This window comes from Chrysemys picta, chromosome 4 (assembly GCF_011386835.1).
Source record: "Chrysemys picta bellii isolate R12L10 chromosome 4, ASM1138683v2, whole genome shotgun sequence".
Taxonomy (NCBI): Eukaryota; Metazoa; Chordata; order Testudines; family Emydidae; genus Chrysemys; species Chrysemys picta.
The window spans coordinates 116,763,538-116,790,229 of record NC_088794.1 but is presented as its reverse complement, the minus strand read 5'-3'; the positions used below and the strand labels follow the sequence as shown (position 1 = coordinate 116,790,229).

Sequence of the window (26,692 nt, the reverse complement as noted above, 5' to 3'; positions counted from 1 at the left end):
ATGAGAACAAGCTCTCTTGTGAGATTTCTGTTGCGTTTCACTTCAGATAACCCAGAAAAGGACAAAAATAGCCCTTTCCATAACATTTTCGTACTTTCCCACAAAAATGGAAAAAAAAAAAAGGACAAACAATTCCAAGTTTTCAGAACTTGAAAACAAATTGTTGTTGTCATTTTATCTTAATCAGCTTGCTCATTCCTTATATTCACTACCAGACCATGTGGCCATACTAAAAAAACAAAACAAAACAAGACAGCAAATGTCAATCATGAGAACCCTAATTAGTTTTTGGTGTTTAAAAATACTCAAGGGAAGTTTGCAATGCAATATGAGTTGTGCTATGCAAGTTGTTAGTAAGATAAGTACTAGAGTCCTGGATAAGGTCATCTATCTTAGAAACAGTAGCCATAGTCTGAACTCCCAGAAGATAAATGTCAATCAGCAAGGACCCTTTACTTCTTTGCCAACTATATAATCTACATCTGGAATTCGTGTCAGCAGGGGTCTTTGGGATAAATATTGTGGCAGGATCTAAAAGGCAGGATAACTTAATGGAAAATGATAACATTTGAAGCTCCACTAGAATTTGAGATAAGAATAAAGGTAAGCAAGTCTCGCGCTTCAAGTTGTAGACTAATTACATGCAGGAGACAGGAGTGAATTTGTCTCACCCATTTCATAACTAGGCAGGTGCATTATGGGTTTTGCCTTATTTGGGAGGTGTGGTTTTTCGTTTTGTTTTTCCTTCCTCTTTAGAAGCCGGGACTGGCCTTGCCAGAGGCAGGATACTAACTCCCCCTCCCCCCCCCCTTTATTGATAAGCAAGCAGAGGTGGCTTGTTTAACTGCCAATGCTTTAGGGCACATTTCACAGAATTAGCCATGGTACTTAGCACTAATACTTTATTTTTTCCCCTTAATTTTCATTCCTCACCATCCAACTAATCTCATCTAGCCTGGGGACCTGAAGTCCCAACATTGCTCCCACACCTGTGACTCCAACCTGGCAAGCTGCTGGTCCAACCACAATGCTACTATTAATGCGAACACAGCTGAGATGGAGCAGAGAGGTCAACACCTGCAGAGAAGGAGTTAAAGAAACTTATGGACCCAGCTAGCCCTGCTCCACTATACTTACAGCCAATGCCAAGCCTGGAGTGGGAATAAAATGAGAGAACCTGGCTCAGTTCAAGGCAGACTGGTGAGGAAGCAAGATGAAGCTTTGCTGGTAGAAAAACAGGCCTGATAGCCAGGGCAGCCATTGGGAGAGAAGCTCTTAGCCCCCAAGTGAATCTGATGCTCACCTGACTGATGCTCAAGGAACTATTTAGAAGACTAGGGATGACCCAGTAGTGAGCTGACTTTACTTTTTGCTTGGGAACATTTTAGGGCTAAGCCCCCCCAACGCGTTAAAACTGTAGGATTGCTCAGTGGACCCAGGGGGAAGAGACTTCCTCCCTGCCCCTCACAGAGACCTGCAGCCACATCAGGATGCTAGGAAGGTCCACAAGGGGGTGCTACTCCAGTCATGCCATTACAACAGCCCTACGGTTTCTTTCGCCATCTATCAAAGTAGTATTCACCAGCTTCAACAGCAGTGATAGAAGCACCAGGATCTAAGAATATGAAGCTGTTCAGTGGGTGGTTAATGAATTCCCATATCAGTACTCTGAGCCTTTATGATGGCCAAATGCAGCTGGGGATATAAAATCCATCATCTTTAGCTACAGGGAGTCAATGAGTTATTTCTTGCACTGCTGCACTGAGCTATACACCTGGTGTAACCACTGGCAACAAAGCAGAGATTGTGGCTCAAAGGGTCAATGAGAAAATTTGATGAGGCATAATGCCAAGTGATGCTAGACGTAAACAGTCACACTGGGGCTGGGAGCTTCTTCATCCTAAACTTCAAAGCTTTAGCACTCAACTCCTACTCTCTTACTACCAAAACTTAACACCATATCTTGCTATGCAAAAAAAGCTGGCAGATAAAAATAAATGAACTATTTTGATGGTGAGCTAGTTCACAGAAATTAAAAACTGACCTATAACCTTCTCTGCAAACTCAAAAACTTTGTTTCAAAAAAAGTTGGGCCAACTTTTTCTTTACAAGTTACTTTTCATTTTCCTGTTCTTCTGCTCTCCACGGAAGAGCAGACACAGCATGAGTGTCCAAACTCGGGAGGTTTTTCAGACCCAAGAAGTCTGCATAAGATTTGGATAAGCCTCTGAGAACATTAAGGGGCGGATCCTCAGTTGTCATAGCTCCACTGAACAAATGGAGATATGACAATTGACATCAGCTGAGGATCCCTTGACCGATTGCTGCTCCTCATCACCAAGCCTACAAACCTTTTGAGATTTCCCCAACAATAACAAAAGTCTCTCATGGACATAAGGATGATTCTGAAGCTATATCCCCCTGCCATTTCATCTTGTCACTGCTTATCAAGCACATCTGGTTTATCCTATTGTCCTTCATATTTTTGTGTGCACATTGTGGTTCCTTATCTCCTTGAATACATACAGATATGTTCAAGCTACCTTTCCAGAAATATAGGCCTGTTCCAATTAGAGACTGTGTTACATAAAATATGGCTTTGTTGCTGTTTAACACTCTTTTCTAATATAGTCCTATGTATCTCAGTGACCTGCATTCTCTTTATGTACCAATCTAGGCTCTGCTACCCAGAGACACACAGGGGCCTTCAGGTGTCCCCTAGTCACAAATCTAAGGCCTTTAGATCATGAGCTTTTAGTTGCAGTGTCCCTCACATCTGGTACTCCCCATTCGAGCTGAGAAGAATGTAAAGTACTATCTCCATTTTAAAGGCCAGGTTTAGGACACATCTATTTTCTGTGGCTTATCTAGTTGAATATAGGCTTCTGGATTCAGGGAGGATTGTCTTTTTATTGACAGATTATAAAATACTATAGTGCACACTGGGCCTAATTTATCCCTTGTATAATTCAGTGGAGTTACTCCAGTGATTAATCTGGCCCAAGGAGTTAAAGGAGCAATAAAGAAGCCAATTGTACTGTGTATGAAGTAACAGTGTGGAGAAATTCAGCCTGACAGAATACACCAGACAATGTGACATTCAGCAACGGTAAAAGGATTATGGCTTTCCTGATTAAATGACTGTTATGCTTTTGGATAGACAATCACTCTCCTCAAATGTTCAATAAGAGAAGTGAGAAAGACGTTACCTACACTAGCTGGGCACCGGTTGGAGTCCTGTTCTTTGGCCACTAAGAGTGGCACTTAATTTCTGGAACAGTTACTGACCTTATTTGTCAGACATTTCCTTCTTTCTTATGGATGCCAGCATCCCATATGTGTCCCATACATAGGGAAACCGAGCCAAATTCAGCAGCAAGTCTGGGTCAAAATTAGTGTAACTTACACCATCTTCCTCCCCTCTCAGAATGTAAATTACGACAATTCAGTCTCCTTTAAACTCACACCTACTAATATGTAATCTTCACTCCCTCTTACACATCTTCTCTCAGACGCACTTATATACATCTGGAGTAACCTCCACTGAAGTCAATTGGCCAAAATTTGTTCTCAGTTGAACTAGCATAAATTCAGAAAAGCTCCATTAACAATGGATTTGAATTCACACCAGAGTAAATGAGATCAGGATTCAGTTCAATGGAGTTATCTGGATTTACATTAGTTAATGTAACTGAAACCAGAATCTCATGCCAAATCTGAGCGTAAGGCTATACCTACACCTGAAGCTAGGAGTGTGAGTCCCAGCTCGCACAGACATACTCATGGCTAGCTCTCATTTTTGGCCAGTGTGCTAAAAATAGTAGCGTGGAGGTAGCATGAGATGTAGCAAGCAGGAGCCATGTCACCTGAACCCTGTGCATAATGTGCTATGCACAGCTAGCCTGTACCTCCACTCACCACTACCCATACTACCATGGCTACACTACTATTTGTAGTATGCTAATTTAATGAAAGCTAGCTCAAGAGTTTTTGTGCAAGGCGGGAATCACACCTCTAGCTCACAGGGTAGACGTAGTTGCAGGTAGGGGTGTGGAAGGGAATTGAACTTGGTTAAATGTACAGACCAAGCTCCTGGGAGAATAAAGAGCTGCAGAAAAAGCAACTAACAACAAGGGTGTGTCAGTGGAAGTAAATCACGCCCACTTTTATATCCTCTGAATTTGGCCCACTTTGCGCAAGATATGGTTCAACATTGGAAACAAGCAAATGCAGAGCTCTGGGACAAAACCATGGCTGATGCAAGAGTGAGGAAAGCCAAGGTGTCTCATGTTCGAAGTGACTTTGAACACACAAGCTCTATATAAGTGTAAAATGTGAATTATTATCATCTCTATGGTATAAACACCATATCTTAAACATGCTGGCTCTGCACAGATCTCAGAAAACACCTACTTTATCACATCCCCTCTTCAGTGCTCCTGCCCCTATCCCCAACTCTCTTATCTCTGCTGAGATTGCATGTCTAGGCTGGAAGCTGCCCTGAGTGTCCCTAGCAGACTCTCTTCACACAAGTGACTAATGAGCTGTTAAAGCTCCTCAGCCTAGGAACCCAAACAGGCCTTTGTCACTCAGAACAAACTATGATGGGGAAATTGGAACAGAAGTGAAGAAAAGAAGAGAAGAAACTCTGAAGAAGTGAGGTTCTTACCCACGAAAGCTTATGCTCCCAATACTTCTGTTAGTCTTAAAGGTGCCACAGGAGCCTCTGTTTCTTTTTACAGATTCAGACTAACATGGCTACCCCTCTGATAGGGAAATTGTTTTTCAAACACTAATGCACTGAAAATAGAAGAAAACGAAATCTGACCCAATGGACACACCTCAGCCCTATTCTCTCCCTCTCAGCCTCCATTTATCCAGGTCCCCTCCAAGCCAGAGAAGACTGCCTTTTTCTCACATTCCTCATGGTTGGGTCTTGAGATCCAAAATAATTCTATGTCAAACCCTGCAGCCTTCAGCTATGATCAGACAATGAGTAGTGCTGACGACTCTCTACTCCCATTGGATTGACATCATTCAGGCAGTGTTATTTTTGAAGTCACTGGGAGTTTTTCCTTAGTAAGGATTCGAGGATCAGGCCTAGAGTTTTCCTTCTCCAAACCTATTCCAGGTCTACCCAAGAATTCAGAGGTGGGCTAATCTAACCACCTCATAACCACACTCAGGATAAACCAGAGGTGAGCTGATGGTTTACAACAGATATCCAAATGAAAGACAACAGTATAAAACATCAGTGCACAGGGTGAGTGATGTATCTCTTGGTAGTCATCAGGAGGAGAACATCTATCATAACCCACAGCTGTCCTGTTCCCCTCTATTCACTCTCTGTGAGCTATTTTGCATGGTGTAAATTGGGAAATGACAGCTGTGGCAGATTAAGGAGAATGAATATAAACATCCGACCATAACTCAAGCCTGCAGCCTTCTAGAACGCTACCTGTTACAAGGGATTCCTCACAACTCAGAACACCACCTGCACACCTATAGCACACAAACCTTATGATAGCAGAAAACACCTCCTTATAACACTTCACCTCCAGGAGGTGCAGGTAGTGTTGCGTATATAAACACCTCATACACCACATGGATCAGCATGATACACGGGCTGGTAGCTCATGTCTCACTGAAATCAGGCGGGAAAGAGTTACAGAGGTTATAAATTCTAGTCATAGGAAACAGATGCCTTGGCACACAAATCTCCACAGTGTCTAAAAGGCTCATAATGGAAAAAATTAATCCAAGCAGATTCACTGTAAATTATATACAGACCCAATTAATAGAATAACTTCCACACACACACCCCTCCAGTATATGGAAAGTAAAACTTCTCTCTGTTGCCTGCCATGGGTGAAAGAGCAAAAGACACCAGAAAGTGTCCACTAACATAAGTAAGTAGAAGTCATCTTGGCAATTTCTAAAATGGTACCTGTCATTTGTTATCCATAGCTCACAGCATGAAGGTCAGGTGTCATCTTACTCACCATCTTAGACACCACTGAGACTGAATATGGTCACTTCTAATCACCAGGAAATGGTTGCTGTCAACTCTTGTTACCACCAGCCGGAAATCCAAGACAGTCTGGTGGAGCAAGAGTAGCTAACTGACGACTTTTGAACACAAAATGGAGATGATCTATAGCAGTGTTTCTCAAATGTGGCAGCATGGCTGCATGTGGCCACCAGGGGGTTTTCTTGCAACCACGACAGCCTCTTGGGCAGAGATGGGGGAGGGAGCAAAGGAACAGTGCCTCCCTGCAGTGCCCAGGGGCTCAGCACCGCCCGCCCACTCACCCTGACTCCAGCCACAAGCTCTAGCTCTGGGCTTGAGCCCAACATGGCAGGGCTTCAGCAGGGCTGGCTTTACCAGGAGCCATGGTCAAGAGGCTAGGAGCAGGGTGAGCCTGGGATGCGAGGCTGCAAAATGGAGCTCGAGGCAATGTGGGGGGAGCAGTGGGGTCCAGGGGGACAATGGGGAAATGGGGAGCCTTGGGGAGTGGTGGGGGCCTTGGGGAGGCAGTGGGGGCGAGGGGAATTTGTGAGGGATTGGGGGAGGCAGTGGGGCTGGGGGCACCAAAATACAACTGTGCATTAATTGTATTATTGAATCTGCAAAAAAAACAACAAACCTACATTAATCAATTACAATGATCTGGACATGTATATCTGCATATTTATTTGTTTTTCCTAAAGTTAATTACATATTTTAGGAAAAGTTGTCAGAACGGTCACCAGCAAGAGTTGGTGGCTGCACTCTGAGGCCACCAAACTGTGTTGTGAGAACCCCGGATCTATAGCATCCAAACACAGGGAAATGAGGATACAGGACCCTCTCCCAGTGACCACAGCTTGGGAATTTTGAAATATTTTGTTGCTGAAAACAGCCAAATCATTCATTATTAAAATTGTATAAAGTAAATGTTATAATTATATCACTTACTGACCCCTTGTTTGTTTGTTGTTCCTTCTTTCTCGTGCTTTTCTTCCTACTTTCCACTTTTCCTTCTAGAATTCTCTTCTCTAGTCAGCTGGCCATTCTTCTCCCTCTTTTTACCATTAGCTTAATCTCTCTATTCTAGTTCCCCATCTCCATCCTAATTTCTTCCCACTATTATCTTTTTCTCCTCCATTTTTATCTCCACTTGCTCCTCCCTGTGTCTTTCTTCCTAGCTCACATCTCTTGTGATCAGGAAGAGTACATGTCCTACTTATCCTCCCAGTGGAGGTAATGGAGGACTTTTGGAAGGTGAATCGGTGTCACTGCATCTTTGCAGGTGTTATCTATCAAATACAGGGGAGTTGATAGCACTGCAATAGTTTTCTGCAAGTTGGAAGAGATCTTTGTTCAATAAAAGCAACCAGAAATTCAGGGAGGCTGGAAACCATATGTGGTCCCATCTCATAAGCGTCTCTTGTTTCAAGTGGCAACCCTCATTTGAGATAGTAATTTACCTCCAGCAGGACCCAAACCTGCTGTTAACTCATTGCTATGATTGTGACTAATTTACATAAGAAATGCTGAATCATCAAAATGAGATTATACAAAATATTATGGACGCTCAAGGAACCAGTAACCATATCATTTCAATCTTTCTGCTCTATTTTTTTTGTGTCCGTAGATATGAGGTCTCCCTCTCAGACTGGGTTCCCCATTTGGGCCTGGGCAGGATCAGAGGTACATATCAGGAGACAGAGTACCTAGACGAGAATAGCAGTGCCCTCCTGCCCTTCTTGAATGGCTTACACAAATACTTACTCCGTAATGACCAAAACACAACAGGAGACATTAAATCTGTAGTAGCCCTGCATTTGCTGCTTGTGAGCATCCTAAGGCACACACGGGCCTAAAAACACAGAAACAATACCTGCAGCATTTTTATTGCTAACATCAATCACGGTTAATAACTTCAATTATACAAAGCCAAAGTGTCCAAAACTAGCCAAACGGTCCCAGTCCTCACAGAGAGCAGAGTGATCAAAACACATTTAGAGTATACAGGACAAGCTTTAAATATTACTAGCAAAAAAGAAAAAAAAACAAATTAAAATATCTTGGAAGTAAACAATTCTTTATTAATGGACTCTCGTCTTACAAAGATCTTTTCTGATTTGCTTCAATAATCCCAGCAAAGTTCTGTCCTGGTATAAAATTGCACATGTAAAAGTTCAGGTAGATTGATTAATTACTTTTGACATAATTCAGAGGTGAACTATAAACACCAAAAGCAAGGTAGAAATCACAAGTGTGCTCATGATTTATCTAGAAACCCCATTATAGCCAGCTTGATCACAAAGAATACCACATTGAGCACAGTTCTTTACCATCATTAGTGTCTACTGAAATGGAAGCAAACAGTTGCTCTGGGTTCCAAATGTAAGCTGCCAGCCTTTTGTTCCTTCGATCATAAGTGAACATCATAGTAATACGTTGCAAGGATTTTGTTCTGTGTTTGCACAGCACCTAGCACAATGGGTTCCTGGTCCATGACCAGGTTTCCAAGGTGTTACGATAATCAAAAAATAATCTCTCTAGTATCAATAGACTGGAGAGGACAGTAAATGAACACATATAATCACTGTGGCATGAGATCGCATGCTACATGATTTATCTAGTCATGGTTGGATTTTAACCCTGGAAAAATATATCCCCAAAATCTTCACCAGACAAAAGAAAATGCTTGTATGAGAATATGTTGGTGTTAATTAATGTTACACTCATTTCTCTTATAAACACACCAGCAATTTATGGGCAATATTAGATTCCACAATCTCGTTTGCTTTCTAAACAAATGATCCAAAAGTAAAGAGAAACCCAAAATTATCATGAAAATCTCTCCTTTTACACTTGGCCAATTATGTTCTCACTGTATGTCTGGCATTTTGTTTATATCCATTTAACAGACTCACTGTATTGTTAGGGTTGGGGGATCCATGTTCACATGATCAGTGGCTCACAATCACTTTTCCTAATAGCAGTATTGGTGGGTAGCACTTTAGATTCCAACCCCGGCCTCAGGAAAACCCCGTAAAATACTGAGTGCCTCCTATAAGAAACTGAACATCCTCAACTCCCTTAATAGTCAATGGCAGTGTAAGATGAGGTAAAGGGAACCATACTCTTCATCATTTCCAGGCTTTTGCATAGGGCAGGGTGGGTTAACATTGCCATAAAATAGTCCTAATGTAAGTGTAAATCACACTCCCATTGAATTCCTTTGGAGTTCTGTCGCAAACTTCAGTATCACACTTAGCCAAATAAATCAGACCCTGAAGGAGTGCCTGGGGAGGTTAATTCAGTGTGTGCTGAAGACACGGAAAATGAAGAATCTACATGACACATGATGTTTTACATTATTAGTCTTTTGATTCATTATCTAAGTCCATTCCTTCCCATTTCCTTCTCATTCTATTTATTCTTCTCTGAACTCTCTCAGTTTCCTCTGTATATTCTATCTATAGGATAGTACCCAAATCTATAAATAGGCCTCCCCAGATATAGTCTAACCAGCATTGTGTCAAGAGGAAGCATTACCTCCCTGATCCTATGAGCGATCCCTTTAATCATACATCTAATGATTACACCTTCCTTTTCCTAAGCAACATTCAGCTTTAACTCTTCAGGAACACCCAAAACACATATCCACATTACTGATGCATGCATAAGTGAAACCCAGGTCTGGCATAGACATGGGCGTGTACTCACTATGTGAAGCTGCAGAAAGTCGCCAAGCCCAGGAGCACTGTCAATCCGAACCAGGATGCCATCCTTCACAGTCGTGCTGAAGCCTACAGCAAGACGATCTGTCCTCGTGCTGGGTCTGTCATTTGCTGGCCAGGTGTACAGGATGAGGCCTCCACTCTTCCCAAAGATATATGTGGCACCAGCTGCAAAATGAAAAACAAAGAGGGAGGTGTTAGTTCACTCTGGTTTTTGCCACATGTGGTAACACTGTAATGGCTGCAGAGAGAAATATATCCAAATACAAGCATTTCATTAATGCAAGTGATGAAATCTAAGGTCTGTGAGGCTAGTGTCACCCTCAATTAAAGACACAGGAAAACTGAAATAATACAGAGTAGATGTTAAAGAGATATACTCTATATTCCACTGGATACTAGCAGAAGACTGATAATGCACTGTCTCCAAAAACCTTTATGCATTGTGACAAACAATGTAGTGAGCCTTCCTAAACAGTGGAATTAATTCCACATCTGATCCAAGAAAGGCACAAGATGGGAAATTACATGCCTCTCCCACCATATATACAAGAACTCTTTCTCCCAGAGAATGGCATATTCTTTTCAGCGGAACAATGGCTCTGAATTGCTGGATGCCTTTCCTGATTGAAGGGGATGTGAAAGCAGAACGGCTTTCTAGGACACAAAATACACCCACCCTCTCCCTCTCCCATTAACGTAGCACTATTATCTTTCAGTAAAAGAAGATGCAAAATAAAACAAACAACAAGAACTTTAAAAAGTTTGCCATTCAGATAATTATGGCTTCTCCCCCGGCACTAATACTTTCAGAGCTCCTTTTAAATGAACAGTTATGCTATTCACAACACCCTAGTGTATCCACACAGTATTAACAAGGGAACCACAAATAGATAAATGCTGCTTCCTTTTAGGAAGGAATAAATCACCGATGACAGATACTGTACACATCCTGCTAAAGTGTGCTCCAGGTAATAGTATCCAAATCAAGACAAGCAGCATTTGCTATAAAGACAGCTACAGAGTTTATCAAGAGCCCGTGGTTTCATTATCGTTAACACAAGCCTGGGCAATGCCAAGTAATGCACTGCTTTTAAAAAACAGACACCACTTCAGAAACTTGGTATTCAACCTCACTTGGAGATCCAGAGCTAATCTCCAGAGGAAGAGGTGTGCTATTAGGATCAATTTTACATACAAGGTCAGAGACCCAGACAGGCTAAGGACCAGATTCTCAGACTTGCCCAGTTTCAGGTTTTTAAAAGAGCTCAGCACACTGGTCCCTGAGCTCTTTAGAAAATATGGCCCTAAATGTCATAATGGGAGACGCTCTCTAAAACCCACACAGTGAATCTGTGGTAAGGTTGGGAACAACACATACAGGAGACCCAATTCCTCAACCATTGAGCTACACCCAACTCTATAATGCACTTTTCCTAAGGGTCACAATGAACTGTGCAATACTAAATGCAGCCAATTGGATTCCACCAACAGCAGCAGGCATGAGATATCAATGGGAAGCAAAGGGGGACTGGGTGAATATACTTCAGATCATTGTTTACCTAGGGGAGGCTATAAGGTCATTTATTTTTTTATCAGAAACACCCACAATTAAACAATCTCAAAGTGAATTAAGTACAGTTGGATATTGCTTGGGTCATTTGGTACCAAAACTAGGTCACATCTGAGTCTGGCTGCAAAACCACAACTCCATTGAGACTCTTTGTTTTATGTAAGTAAGTAGAAATAAAAATGATAAACTTCACCCTTATGTAGGGCTTTTTCTCTAGACAGCTCAATGTGCATCACAAAAGAAGTTTTATCCCCATTTCACAGATGGAGTAACTGAGGCACACAGAAGGAAAGTGACTTGCCCAAGGCCAAGTCAGGGACAGAAGCAGAACCAGAACTCAAGTCCCCCGACTCCTAGTCCTGTACATACCTACTGGATCATACCCTCAGTGAATGTAAATAAACTTGTATGGCATTTCATTCATAACCCTAAGCTAAGACAGAGAGCACACTGACATAGCAGAGCTGTGAGCATGTATTAGTCCAATTTCACAAATGGTGACTCTTCAGACAGAGACCAAGCACCCAATTTTTAGCCTCTAACTGAATCTCTACCTTCAGCTGTGGAGTGTAATTTTAGGTGCGTTACTACTGCCGAGTGCAACCTGTTTATCATCCATTCTTACAAGTACACTTACAGCGTTTTCATACTAATTAGAGGTGTTTGTGTAATGAATTAGCCACAGCTTCTCTCCGTGTACGGATAATTCACACAGCCCACTATAAGTGCATAAACTACAAATATCTTTCCTCTTTAGTTTACTAGCTAGTTCTAAATGTTTTATATATATTATATTAAACTGGCTCACAGAATAACACAAGGAAAATCAACATCTGAGCTTGAGTGTACTGAGTTTTTCTGATAACTAATGGCTCTGTAGACCAAACCCTAATTTCCAAAAGTTGTTCCCACATGTGCTGGTGTGCTTGGCCTTCACTCCTAATGCTGATCACTGGGGCTTTCAGTTGCAAGGATCACAGTGGAAGGAATTTCTTTGATATATCCAAAGGCAGATGAGATTTCCTCACTTTTCTGAGTGCCATTTGGCTGCAGGTAGAGCATGTCAGAGCTCCTGCAATTACAGCCAATTATAACTGTATAGACCTGTGATGGCACTCAACTGCCTAGCAAAGCTCATGCTCTCCTCAGAGGACAGAGATTTGCTTCTAGGCCTGACTTCAGAAAGCTCAGTTTTATGCATCTGTGCACAGTAATCATTCAGCTGTAACAATCAGAAGAGCAGGCGACCTAAACTGATCCTTATAACAGAAACCTACTGTACTGCAATTGTTCTGTACACAATCCAGAATTTTCTGCAGAATGGTAGGCAGTCCAGTTTGCTGACTTCTGTGTAACTTTCCCTACCTGAAATATAATTTAAAAAAACAATTTATGCATGCATGTGTATACTTTCACTTACATATTGAACATGTAAACGTGATGCCGCAGTGATCATTATGATATGAAAAATCCTAAATAGTGTAGCATTAATCATTTGCTACAAAATTTGAATAAAGTAATCACTCCAAACAGAAATCATAAGATGCAAACATTAAAAGAGAAGATTAGATGGAGGAGGAAGAACACAAAGAGAAAAAAGAAATATACAGTTAATGCTACACTGTAACCACAATTAAAAATAATGCCTGACTCATTTATGTGTCTTTATGTATTACACATACAAAATGTGTTATAAGGTCGTTAAAGTTCCAAATCGAGCACTCAAAAGTTAGGAAATGCCAGAATTAAGGTTGCCTGGGTAACCTTAACTTGGCCGTCCTGCGCATATGCATTATGATCAGGTCTTCAATTACAAGATCACATACTACTTTTTTCCATAGGACCCCTGCCTCCTGAACTGCACAGGATACATGGTGCTCACTTAATCAGCAGCTATTCAATATTTTGTTTTATCCTCATTGTTCAATGTGTCCCTAAGCCTTATTTAGTGCACACTATTCAAACACTGCTCTGAAGATAGAATTATTCATTTCCTCTTTGGCTTTTCTTGAGAGCTTCACAAACATTAATTAATTTACCATCATAAAACCCCTGTGAGATGACTGGTAATATCCCTATTTTACAAATGGGGAGCTAAGTCACACAGACTAAGGTCAGAAGTTTCCACTAATTTTGGGCACTCAATTTGAGACACCTAGGGCCTGATTTTCAGAGTATTTTGCATTATGGAACACTTGATATGATAAAAACACAGTTCCCGTTGACTTCAGCTGCAGTTGTGAGTGCTTAGCACCTAGTAAATAAGGAACACACGATTATTGAACATTAGTGTAAGTGACTTGCCTCGCATCACATGGGAACTCTGGAAAAGGCAGGGATAGAATCCACTGCTTCAGGGGAGTGTTCAACTGCTGTAACCAGGAAATCCTCATTTCTCTATTCTTTTAAACATCGTTGTTGTTTTTTAAAAAAGAAAAAACAGAAATTCCATCATGTGGCATCATATTAATATCCACATGCTTCATCAGCAGGGATGGAACCTTTAGCTCCACTGCAGAGACCTCTGCCATTTGAAGTAACAGACTAACTGATAATAACAACAGAAGGATGTCATCCTCTATGAGGACCAGCACCAGAGGGAGATGAGACACATGCTTTGTCAGTGGGTTTCACAGTTATTTGCTGATAGCAAACGAATAGTGAGACTCAGGAATTCTGGGTTCCATTCTATGGTCCCAAAAGGCATGGGCTCTAGGGAGCACAAACTCTTCTGCCTGTTCCCCACCAAGCTTGACTCATTCTGCACTGTCCTCCCCAAACTGTGCCTGTCCCACCCTGTCTCTTCCCCACCCCCTTAGCTTCTTGCTTACACAGTCCAAGTCCCTACCTCCAACTGTTTGTCCCCAGTTCCTTGGCAGTCCCAGTTCCTCACTCCCAACTCCTTAACCAATCTGTCTCTCCCGTCCCACCATCCCCATTGGTCCCCAGTCCTAGTCTCCCTCCCTGGACTCCTCATCTAATCTCAGTCTTGGATAATGGAGTGGCACGTATGCTTATAAAATTTGGAATGACACTGATCTTGGAGAGGTTGCAAGTACTTCAGAGGACAGGATTAGAATTCAAAATGACATTGACAAATTGGTCTAAAATCCACAAGATAAAGTTCTATAAAGACAATTGCAAATTACTACACTTAGGAAGGAAAAATCAAACACGCAACTACAAAATGGTGAATAACTGGTTAGGCAGTAGTGCTACTGAAAAGGATCTGGGGGTCATAGTGGATCACAAATTGAATATGAGCCAACAATGTGATGCAATTGCAAAAAAGGCTAATATCATTTTCGGGTAAAATGACAGGAGCATTGCATGTAAAACACAGGAGGTAAATTTCCCCCTCTACATGACACTGGTGAGGCCTGGAGTACTGTGTCCAGTTCTGGGTGCCACATTTTAATGAAGATGTGGGCAAATTGGAGAGAATCCACAAGAGAGCAACAAAAATGATGAAAGGTTTAGAAAACCAGACCTCTGAGGAAAGGTTAAAAAACTGGATACATTTAGTCTTGAGAAAATAAGACTGGGGAGGTAGAGTGGGGACTTGATAACAGTCTTCAGATATATTACGGGCTGTTATAAAGAATACAATGATCAATTATTCTCCATGTCCACTGAAGGTAGGGCAAAAAGTAGTGGGCTTAATCTGCAACAAGTGAGGTTTAGGTTAGATATTAGGAAAAAATTTCTAACTATAAGGTTAGTTAAGCACTGGAATAGGTTACCAAAGGAGAGTGTAAAATCCCTGTCCTTGGAGGATCTTACAACCAGGTTAGATAAAACACCTGTCAGGGATGGTCTAGGTGCAGGAGGCTGGAGTAGGTGACCTCTAGACCAGCGGTCTCCAAAGTGGGGTGCGCAAGAGGATCCTTGGGGATGCGAGGCAGGAGGAGCGCTTTTTTTTTTTTTTTTTTTTTTGCTTTGTCAGTTTGGGCGGGAGACCACTGCTCTAGGTCTCTTCCAGCCCTATGATTGTATAATTAAAATGTAGTATAGCAACACAAATCCACTTCTTTTGAGGCCTATTTATGCACATCTACTACCCCATTAACTGCCCATTTCACTTTACCTCAATAGCACCTCTTACCTCATTTGGTTTCACTGTAGCCTTCAATCCTTTACATCTAACAAATATTTTAATGCTGTGAAAATTACTAAAAGTACTATGAGGAGGTATGTGTTATGCCAGTGGTTCTCAAACTGTGGGTCGGGACCCAAAGTGGGTCATGATCCCATTTGAATGGGGTCACCAGGGCTGGCGTTAGACTTGCTGGGGTCTGGAGCTGAAGACAAAGACTGAGCCCCACTGCCTGGGACCGAATCACAAGGGCTTCAGCCCTAGGTGGCAGGGCTCAGGCTTCAGCTTCAGTGGTGTCTACACTCAGTACACTACACTCAGTACCTACACTCAGGTTACATTCCCCCCCCCCCGGGCTGAAGCCCTAGGGGTTCATCTTTTGCCCCCCAGGCTAGGGCAGTGGGGTTCAGGCAGGTCCCCTCTCCTGGGGTCTTGTAGTAATTTTTGTTGTCAGAAGGGGGTCGCGGTGCAATGAAGTTTGAGAATCCCTGCGTTATGCTACTAGTGGAGGTACAATATGCTGCAAATATTCACTAGTATGTATATCTTGTTAAGGTTTCTGCATTATATTGGAGCTGAAAAAGATTTTGAGCAGGAAAATTACAAGGGACCTGGGCTATAAACTCTTACAATAAACTCAGATAATACTTGTGGCATTTAAATTAATACAGCAGGATCTCTGTCCGTGGTCCTGAACCCCTTAGTGATCATGCTTAAAGCTCCTGTTCATTCTGGTAATCCAGCACAGACTGTGAAGAATATAAATCTAATGATAATACATTTCTACCTGAAATAACATGCAAGACATATGGCATGCTCCTTCCCCTCAATTAATTATCATGCCTTTGTTCTCTTGAATTAAATCTTAGGTAAATATAGATGATACTGTGTTATTTTAAAAAATTGCTTAATAAGGAGAAAACCTGATGTCCACAAAGCCTGCTATTTTTGAAATCAAAGAGACTTGAAAGTTCCCAAGCAGCATAACTTTATTATACTTTTCCATAGCTAGATTTTTATTTCATGGATACATACAGTCCCATTATGCATCTTCTGCTGAGCCCAGTAGTTCTGATAAGTCGCTTCACGGTGTGCTTAGTATGCTGGTGGTGAGATACTATTATGTTTATTAATAATAGTAACCATGTAAATTTTCTGCTTGCTAGCAAGAAGCTATCAGTTCAACTAACGGAAAATTTGCTATGATGGCATTTTGGTCATTTTACTTGGTGAGATTTGCAAGTTACCAAGAAGCTAAAATTATTTAGCTTATTCCCTGTAACAAGACTATTGTAAGGATGGAATCACTAATACATCACAAACAATTAAGTGAATTTAGCTGGGTAAAGCAGGATCCAATTCAAATAATGCAGATGACCTTGGCAACAATTGTACCAAGTAGCCTTGTAAAGTGGCAATTAAATAACACAGACCTAAGAGCTTACCCGGGTGGTTAGTGCTTTCAGAAAATCTTATTAAAATAAGATTAAAGGTCTGACAAACTCACAAAGGCAGGGAAATGCAGATATAAGGCTGCCACTTATCTCACTGTACCCAAGTTCTGCATACAAGCTTCTATCACTAGTAAGGGTGCTAACAAGGGAGTGTAAATTGGAGTACAGTAATTGGTAAAATTGAGCAAAGAAAAGCATAGGCTGAATATCAAGAGAAACTGATCAAGAGACAAGATTTGTCTCCAATAGGAAGTACAGGAAATGTCACTGCTTTCCAGAATCATTTAAAAACAGGTTATTGAGAATGTACTACAGAGAACATTTTTGCCTCAGCCAGTGGGGATGGACAAGATAAACAGACAGAGCTGTTCTAGCCCCAATTTCAATTGGCCAAAGATTAGTCCTCACTCAGACAAAGCTCCCATTGAAAGGAATAAATTAAACCCAGTGAGGACTGTCTTTTCTGAACAATTCTCAGTGCTTCAGAACAAAGGGTGATGCTCTATAGCACATGCAGTTCAACCACTTAATTTAATCTCAGTTCTGCCACTGAGGAGTGGCAGAGCTGCTCCTCTTTTGCAGGTTCATGGCATGGCTTTGAGCAAAACCGTACGTATTTGGTCACTGTAAATTGCCAAGGGGTATTCAGAGCAATAATAACTAAGGACCTGATTTTTAAAGGGGCCTACATCCAGTCAGGTTTGCTCAGTGACTACATGGCCAATAATTGCTGTTACGAAAAGGGAGACAGCTTGTAAGCATCAATTCTTAGGGCACATTTAAGAAAAAAAATATTAACAGAATTGTAATAAAATCTTGAATGAAATACACATGACAAAGAGAAGCACCTGGACTTTTTCAAAACAACTCCACCCCTTACCACTCTCTAGAACCGTATCGTGTGGCAACCCACATAACTAATGGAATATCAAGTTAATAGCTATCATGACCCATGGTTTCCTACACCCTGGGCTCAGGTAACTGCTGTCTCTACTAAGCTTTGCACTATTCCAAGGACCCTGCCCCAGGAGCTGGGGGCTCACTGATAAATATGGTAAGTACCATATTGATGTTGTGAAGGTCAAAACTATAGTGGGATTCAAAAAAGAACTAGATAAGTTCCTGGAGGATAAGTCCACCAATGGCTATTAGCCACGATAAGCAGGGATGCAACCCCATGCTCTGGGTGTCCCCAGGTCTGATTACTAGAAAGTGGGAGTGGACGACAGGGGATGGATCACTTGATGATTGTATGTTCTGTTCATTCCCTCTGAAGCACCTGACATTGGCCACTGTCTCAAGAGAGGATACTGGGCTAGATGGACCATTGCTCTCACCCAGAATGGCCATTCTTATGTTCTTACTCTTCAAAGGTCACTGCAGGCAATCCCCATCACTACAGCACAAATCCAAAGCTAATGAACTCTTACTCTGTTAATTACAAGTAAACCAATGAATGAACTAATTGAGAGTCCCTTACTGGAACCATCATTGAGATCCTGAAACAATCCACCCCCAGCCAGCAAGCTTCAACCATCCCTTCCAACGGCCCTTGCTCAACAGCTGGAATTTGAAAAAAATAACATTCCATGGTAGCTTCTAGCAACTAACCAGGCCTTTACAGAGTCCTTAGCTGTTACATCACTGTCTCATGTCTAACCACAGGTTGTACTTCCCTTGCAACCCCATACATTAAACAATGTTAACAGAACACATTACTTAACATTCCCCACAGTGGCATTACCTTACTGGAACAAATGTTCATTAGCTGAGTATAACTGAAGACCATTACATTGTTTCTAGCAACTTCTGAATGACGCTTTCCCAAGTTAATCCTTCTGGGGGGAAGGTGCCACACATGCTGTCTTAGCAAGAAATGTGCTCCCAACCAATCTTCCCTGAGTAGAAGTTAAAAGAGCTAGTTAAGGACAGCTTGGTCTTGGAGGAGACATGACAAAACTATATGAAGGGCATCAACACCAAAGATAGAAAGGAATCATTTAGGGATGGTACATGGGTTTATAAGTAGGAGAACAGTATGAAATTAGGAAAAGAAAAATTCCGGTTGAAAATCAGGAGAAACTCCTTGTTAGAGTGACGAATTAGGCTGTGGAATAGTCTGCAAATGGATATAGTGAAATCCCTGTCATTTGGGCCTGATTAAACTAGATTGACCAAAATACTAGAAAATCTGATGGGGAACATGGTCTCACAGATCTTTTCCATTTCTAGATTCTGCTGTATGATTTTATAATTCCTACTGTCCATGTTGAACCTGCCCTGGTGGTATCGCATACAGGTTCTTTGTCTAACTAACATATCAGCTATGTGATGGCATCTCCAGTTTTGAAATAACTATTTAACAGAGCAATCCCCAGTGGGAGCTATGTATCAGACAAATAATGTGTGGCTTAAAGTGTGTCTGTGATGAACATTCATTTCATTATGGAGAGAGTCACTGTCAAGTGAATCTCAGTTTTACAAACCATTGTAATATACATAATAGAAAAAGATAGTAAGTTACTGTCATTATAAATAAAAAAACAAGGGAAAATAACATAAAACACAACCAAAGAGAAGGGAGGGCTATGATTCAAATTACAAAACTGGTGGGCGGTTTAATGTTCAAGAAAAGGAGAAGTTAGTAGCAGCCAGCACAGGGATAGGGCAGATGGGCACTGCGCCAGCTTCAGCCAAACCCACCCCTTCATGTCTCCCAATGCACTGTGGTCTTTACTTTGGCCACTCCTGCTTGCCCTGTTACAAACTTCCATTTAATCCACATCAGTCTTTAACTGCAACATCCCTGTTATCCCAGTCTTTATCCTTTTCTCTCCTCCTCTTGTAGAGGCTGCTGATCTTATCAGGCCAAACCAGAAGGTTATTTTGTGGTGTGTACAAATGGAGATTAAGAAAAGGGTGGGAGAGACCATCAAAATCATTCTAACTTGGGATCTAAACAGGATTTGAACGCAGGACTCCAGTAGAGAAAGAAACAATGGCCTAACCCACTAAACCACCACCAACTAAACCTGTAACCCACCTTTAACCATATTATGTCCAATGCATATTGGCACCTGTGGTATGCAGGTTCACTCACTGTCTGGTGAAAGTAGGTTGACCAAGGATGGTAATTTTACCCTTATGAAGAATTAATTTGCTGAGGGTTAATCCAGACTTCCAGCATTATTGTAATGGAACTTTTTCATCTTCACATTATTCCTTATATTTTAAGTTGACCGTATGCATTACAGAGCTGGGAGTTGAAACTGGAGACCAGTATTCAGGTTCTGTGCCCGGCTCTCCCACTGACTCACTGTCTGACGCAAAGCCCAACACTTAATCTCTCTGTAACTTTCACCCCTATCTAAAATGAATCTATTAATACTTATCTGCCTCAGAGGGGTTAGAGAAAGGGGTTGAAAATGGCTATAGATGTATCATCAATTGTCTGGTTCATTTGACCCATTCTATCACAGGATTCTTCCAAGGAGAAAATGAAGAAAGGCATTGTACCATACGTAAGATGATTGATAGAGCGTCTTTTTCCTCTTATTTATCAGGAGCTTTAAATTGTCTGAGATGGAAGAAATGTAAAGCCCTAAGAAAATGCAAAGCTTCCAGGGCAAAAGTGTAATCCTTGGAAAGCAACGCTTCCCTGCTTAAAAAAGTTCTCATGGACCAGCTGCTTCTCCTTCAAGAAACCTGCTCTTCCCCAGACAAACCCTCTGAGACCCAATGCAAACACCACCATATCCTCATATCCTTCTATTCAAAAGGCAGACATTGTCTGACATTAATTAAACTGAAATCCTTGCTCAGCTTTAACATTCGAGGGAGCTAGGGCTTCTTCTATGGCCAAAAAGGAAAAACACCACAACAACGCAAGCCTGACACAAAATGGAAGCAGCAACTCTGATTGTGCCTGCCTTCCTTGTTTGCCTTTTTAAAATGACAGCAAATTAATACGAGTCACTTTCTTTCTGGTATGCGCAGCATTAGCCAACAATCGGATCAGACAATATGTTGCTTCTTATTAGTTACACCATATTAAAAGAGAGATTGGAAGGAGTAGGGGGGAGAGAAGAAGGGAGTGCTCCTGGAATTGCTACACAGTCTAAAATAATTTACACTCAAATTATGAATGACTCCAATTCCTAGGCATTGGGAAGTCTGACCTATATTCTGCCCAAGGAAAATTTGTTGCTGGGTACCTTGGGAGTACCCATCACCAGCACAGAAGAAGCCTCAAGGTTAGCAGCTGCTTAAGTAGACCAAACATGACCATGGGTTTAACAGCCTCAGGGTGATAAATGTCAACTACAGCTCTCTTCCCTCTGCAACAAAAAAATATGGCAGGATGGAAGAATCTGAACAGGGATCAGCTGGCTGAGGCATGGCTTCAATGTAAACACAGTGGCTCTGGAAATATAGGGTCAAGTTTTGCTCTTGCTGATACAGGTGCAAAGACATTGAAGGCAATGGGTCTGATTCTCCACTGCCAAAGGTCGGTCCTGGGCCAACGACTATCCACTGATTTATACCAAGGAGCACATGGCCCCCCTAGGGTACGTCTATACTCAGCCGCTAGTTCGGCGGCTGGCAATCGAACTTCTGGGTTCGACTTATCGCGTCTTGTCTGGACGCGATAAGTCGAACCCGGAAGTGCTCGCCGTCGACTGCGGTACTCCAGCTAGACGAGAGGAGTACCGCGGAGTCGACGGGGGAGCCTGCCTGCCGCGTGTGGACCGAGGTAAGATCGAACTAAGGTACTTTGAACTTCAGCTACGTTATTCACGTAGCTGAAGTTGCGTACCTTAGTTCAATTTGGGGGGTTAGTGTAGACCAAGCCCTAATTTTTAATACAAAGCTCCACTTTGATCACAATGGAAGGTCTTTTGGTTTGAACTGGAGCAGTGCACGCTGCAGTTGTAGTCTCTGTGGGATCACATCTCCGTGTTAAAGAGAAGGCTGGGTGCAATCTGGACCATTTTGTGCTAACTAGCTGCAGCCCAGAGTTTTCCAGCAAACAGCCATTGTATCCCTTAGCAGGACAAAATTTGGGAGCCCTTCGCATAGTCAAAATGAATAGTGTGGTGCAGGGGCTAAAACCACACACTCCCAGAGGGATAATGAGCTTGGTGATGATTCCCTGGCTGAATTTGACGGAGATAAATGAAAACATTTTTTAAGCTGCATCCCACTGCCAAACAAGAGCTGAAATCTGAATAGGATTTCTTTTGGGGGGGGGGACCTGCTTGATAAAGAGCACCCAGAGAGGATGTCTTTAGAGAAGCCCAGGAGACAGAATGCCAAAGTAGCAGAGCTCTGACACTAGTGTTATCAGTCAATGTCGTAAGTGGATTCACAGCTCTGCCCATCTCTCTTGGAGGGACATTCACTCTCTCTGTGTACAGAAAGTTTATGGGATCCGAATGTTATTAGAACAACCTAGAAACAGGACAGGGTGGATGGAGGCCAGACTGCGGCCACCAATTTCAGTCCATTCAACTCTCTCCCAAACAGTTGCTCTCTCTAATGTATATTTCCCCACTCTGGGACCAATCCTGTAGATGCGCCACACCATCAATTGTGGTAGGAGCCAGGAAGCACAGCGTCCCACAGCCCCAGACCTTTATATTTATCTATTTTTGTTGTTGTTGGAATATATTCAAGCCACATTCCCTAGTGCTGCCTTTGGGAGCACTTTAGTTTCTCCATATTAATTGCCCTCTGCATAACAACGTTTCCCTGAAGTCCCTTAGTGCTTAATCCTTTCCTTAGCTCAATCTATGACCTTTGTGCTTTTCAAGCCTGGGTTATCGTCACTCATCGTTCTGTGGCCTCTCTCCTCTTTATATACCTCACTGAATTTGATACAGCTCACTCATACTCTCCTTAACCACAGACACTGGAAACAGAAAAGACCTACCGTACTGGGGCATCTGCCACTCCCCAGGCAAGAGTTGTTACTCTCAGGGATCCTGCTAAAATTTTTCAGACTTGGGTGCCTGAAGCCAGGTACTTAAATCCATATTTAAGCAGCCAAATTAGTAGTCTGATTTGCAGAACAACGGAATATCCACTGGATTCCACAGATATTATGGATACTTTGCACCTCTGAAAATCAGGCCACTTATTTAGTTGCCTAAATATAGATGTTATGCTTTAGGCATCCAAGTTTCAAATTTTGGACCCAAGTCCTGCAATCTTTATCCAGGCAAATCAATGGGAATTTTGCCCAAGTAAAGGTGGTGTAAAAACGACAGTCTCAGAATTTGCCCTTCTTTTTCTAAGCAACACAAATATAATTTTCCTAAACTCTTTTCCTAGTTTCTAACCTGCTGGTTTTTGTGTTAGGTGTTAAGGGTGCAGAGATGACATTCTGCAGTTACCTGACACACATCATGATCAAAGCTGGCCGATTCACCCAGGATGGTTGACTCATACACCAGATCGCTTTTGAATGAATTTTTTACTCTAAAACCTCCCAGACAAAACGGTTACCTACCTTCTGTAACTGTTGTTTTTCGAGATGTGTTGTTCACGTCCGTTACACATTAGGTATGCGCGCGTTGTGTGCACGGACGTCGGAAACTTTTCCCCTCAGTGGCTTCTGTCGGGCAGGCAGGGTCCCCCCTCCTACCAGAGTGGCACCCTGCTCTAGCGTATATATATCCCTGTGGGCCCGACCCTCCCTCTGTTCCTTCTTGCCGGTGACTCCGACAGAGGGGAAGGAGGGTGACAAGTGTAATGGACGTGAACAACACATCTCGAAGAATAACAGTTACAGAAGGTAGGTAACCGTTTTTTCTTCTTCGAGTGATTGTTCACGTCCATTACACATTAGGTGACTCACAAGCTTACCATTGGAGGAGGGTAGGAGTCAAAGAACAATTGATTGAAGCACAGCCCTGCTGTCCACCGCATCCTCTCTGGTCTGATGATGGATCGCGTAGTGGGCTGTAAACGTATGCACTGACGACCAGGTGGCCACTTTACAGATTTCCTGGAGTGGAACCTGCACCAAGAAAGCCACCGAGGATGCTTGGGCCCTAGTCGAGTGAGCCCTGATCTCCGGGGCTGGTACGTTGTCAAGCTCATAGCATGTGCGTATGCAAAGCACAATCCATGCTGACAAGCATTGCGCCGAGATAGGCTGGCCTTTCATTCTCTCCGCAATGGCAATGAACAGTTGCGTCGACTTGCAGAATGGCCTGGTCCGTTCCAGATAGAATGCCAAGGCTCTACGGACATCGGGGGTATGCAGGCTGCGGTGGCTTGGGTCCGTATGGGGCTCAGGGAAGAACACCGGTAAACAAATGTCCTGCCCCATATGAAATTGCGTGACCACCTTAGGAAGGAATTTGGGGTGCGGCCTCAGTTGCACCTTATCCTTATAAAAAACTGTATAAGGGGGTTCTGAAGTGAGGGCTCTCAATTCTGATATCCTCCTAGCCGATGTGATGGCCACTAGAAACGCTACCTTCCATGAGAGGTGCATGAGGGAGCAAGAGGCTAGGGGTTCAAAGGGCTGCCCCATGAGTTTAGTTAGGACCAGGTTAAGATTCCATGCAGGGACCGGCGGGCGCGAGTAGGGAAACACTCTCTCCATCCCCTTGAGGAATCGGACTACTGTGGGGTTGGAGAACACCAAACCCCCCAGCTCTCCGGGGTGGAACGCCAATATGGCAGCCAGATGCACTTTAATTGAGGTGGGGGCAAGCCCTTGATGCTTGAGGTGCAGCAAGTAGTCCAGTATTGATGGGACGGAGGCCTGCAGAGGCTGTATGTGATGAGGCTCACACCAGTGGGAGAACCTCTTCCATTTGGCAAGGTAGGTCGCTCTTGTGGAGGGCTTCCTACTACCAAGAAGAATTTGCTGGACCTGGTGGGAGCACCTGTGCTCCGTATCGTTTAGCCAGAGAGATACCATGCCGTGAGATGTACTGACGGTAGGTTCGGGTGGAGTAGGCGACCCCGGTCCTGCGTGATGAGGTCGCAATGGAGGGGGAGGGCAATCGGGGCGGTCACGGACAGCTCCAGCAGGGTCGTGAACCAATGCTAGCGTGTCCATGCCGGTGCGATGAGGATGACTGTCGCCTTGTCCCTGCGGGTCTTGAGCAGGACCCTGTGGATGAGCGGGAATGGTGGGAAGGCATACCTCAGGCTCCCGCCCCACGGAATCGTGAAGGCATCTGCCAATGAGCCCGGGCTGAGGTTCTGGAATGAACAAAACTGAGGGCATTGGCTGTTGTCCTTGGTGGCGAAGAGATCCACCTGGGGAAACCCCCACCTCTGGAAGATTGAATGCAGGACGTCCTCTCTCAGAGTCCATTCGTGCATGTGGTATGACCTGCTGAGGCGGTCTGCTAACCCGTTTTGGACCCCTGGGAGATATGATGCCAGTAGGTGGACTGAATGGGCTATACTGAAGTCCCATAGGAGGAGTGCCTCGTGACAGAGGGGAGAAGATCGGGACCCGCCCTGCTTGTTTATGTAGAACATAGCGGTAGTGTTGTCCATCAGAACTGACACGCTGTGGCCTTCTATGGTAGCGTGAAAGGTCTGGCAGGCGAGGCGAACTGCCCTTAACTTCTTCAGATTGATGTGAAGCAACTTTTCTTCCCTGGACCATAAGCCCTGGGTCCGCAGGTCCCCAAGGTGCACCCCCCAGCCCAGGTCCGACGCATCTGTTACTAACGTCAGAGTGGGTTGCGGGGTGGTGAAAGGGACCCCTTCGCAAACCTGCTGCTGATCGAGCCACCAGCAGAGGGAGTTTGACACCCGAGCTGGGATTGTCACTACTAGGTCTAAGGGGTCTCTGTTGGGGCGATACGTTTGGGCCAGCCACAACTGTAATGGTCTGAGTCTTAGGCGGGCATGTCTGACGCCATGTGCCCCAAGAGTTGCATACAGCATCTGGCCATGGTTGTGGGGAATTGTTGGATGGAGCTTACGACCCTTTGAATGGCCAGGAACCGTGACACTGGCAGACTTGCCCATGCCACCACCGAGTCCAGGACTGCCCCTATGAAATCCAGTCTCTGCGTGGGGATCAGTGAGGATTTGGATACATTGACCAGTAGGCCGAGCTTGCAGAACACCTGTAACGCCAGTGCCACGTCGGAGTGGACCTCGTCCTCTGACCTGCCCGCGAGGAGCCAGTCGTCCAAGTACAGGTATACCCGCATCTTTCTTTTTCAAAGAAAGGCTGCCACCACGGACATGCATTTGGTGAACACTCGCAGGGCCGTTGCTAGGCCGAAGGGCAAGACCGTAAATTGGAAATGGTGTTGGTTGATGGTGAAGCGCAGGAACCGCCGGTGGGCCGGGCGGATGGCGATGTGAAAGTACGCATCTTTCATATCGAGGGCAACGTACCAATCCCCCGGATCCAGGGATGGGATAATAGCGCCAAGGGAGACCATAAGAAAATGTGCCTTGACCAAAAATTTGTTTAGTTTGCGTAGGTCCAAAATGGGACAGAGGCTCCCTTTTGCTTTGGGAATGAGGAAATATCTGGAGTAAAACCCTTTCCCTCTTAGATTCGGAGGGACCTCTTCCACTGCTCCTACTTTGAGGAGGGCCCGCACCTCCTGCATAAGGAGTTGCTCGTGAGAGGGGTCCCTGAAGAGGGACGGGGATGGGGGATGGGAGGGAGGGGGCGAGGAGAACTAAAGGGCGTATCCCACCTCCACCGTGCGAAGGACCCAGCGGTCTGATGTTATACGGGACCAAGTACGGTAAAAATGGGACAGGCGGTCCCTGAAACATAGAGGAGGATCCGGTATAAGGGTCGGTATGCTGTCCTCGATCGCAGCTTCAAAACCC

The 26,692-nt window shown here is 43.6% G+C and overlaps 1 protein-coding gene across 33 annotated transcripts in view; it reads right to left on the bottom strand.

Annotated features, from left to right (window-relative positions):
* The window catches only part of NRXN3 (neurexin 3), a 1,417,823-nt gene that overhangs the window by 335,596 nt on the left and 1,055,535 nt on the right, over positions 1-26,692 (bottom strand). For all 33 annotated transcript variants that reach the window (XM_065593434.1, XM_065593444.1, XM_065593437.1 and 30 more), the window contains one exon: positions 9,722-9,903. In XM_065593434.1, the coding sequence (XP_065449506.1) occupies positions 9,722-9,903 (182 nt within the window). The remainder of the gene's footprint in view (positions 1-9,721; positions 9,904-26,692) is intronic.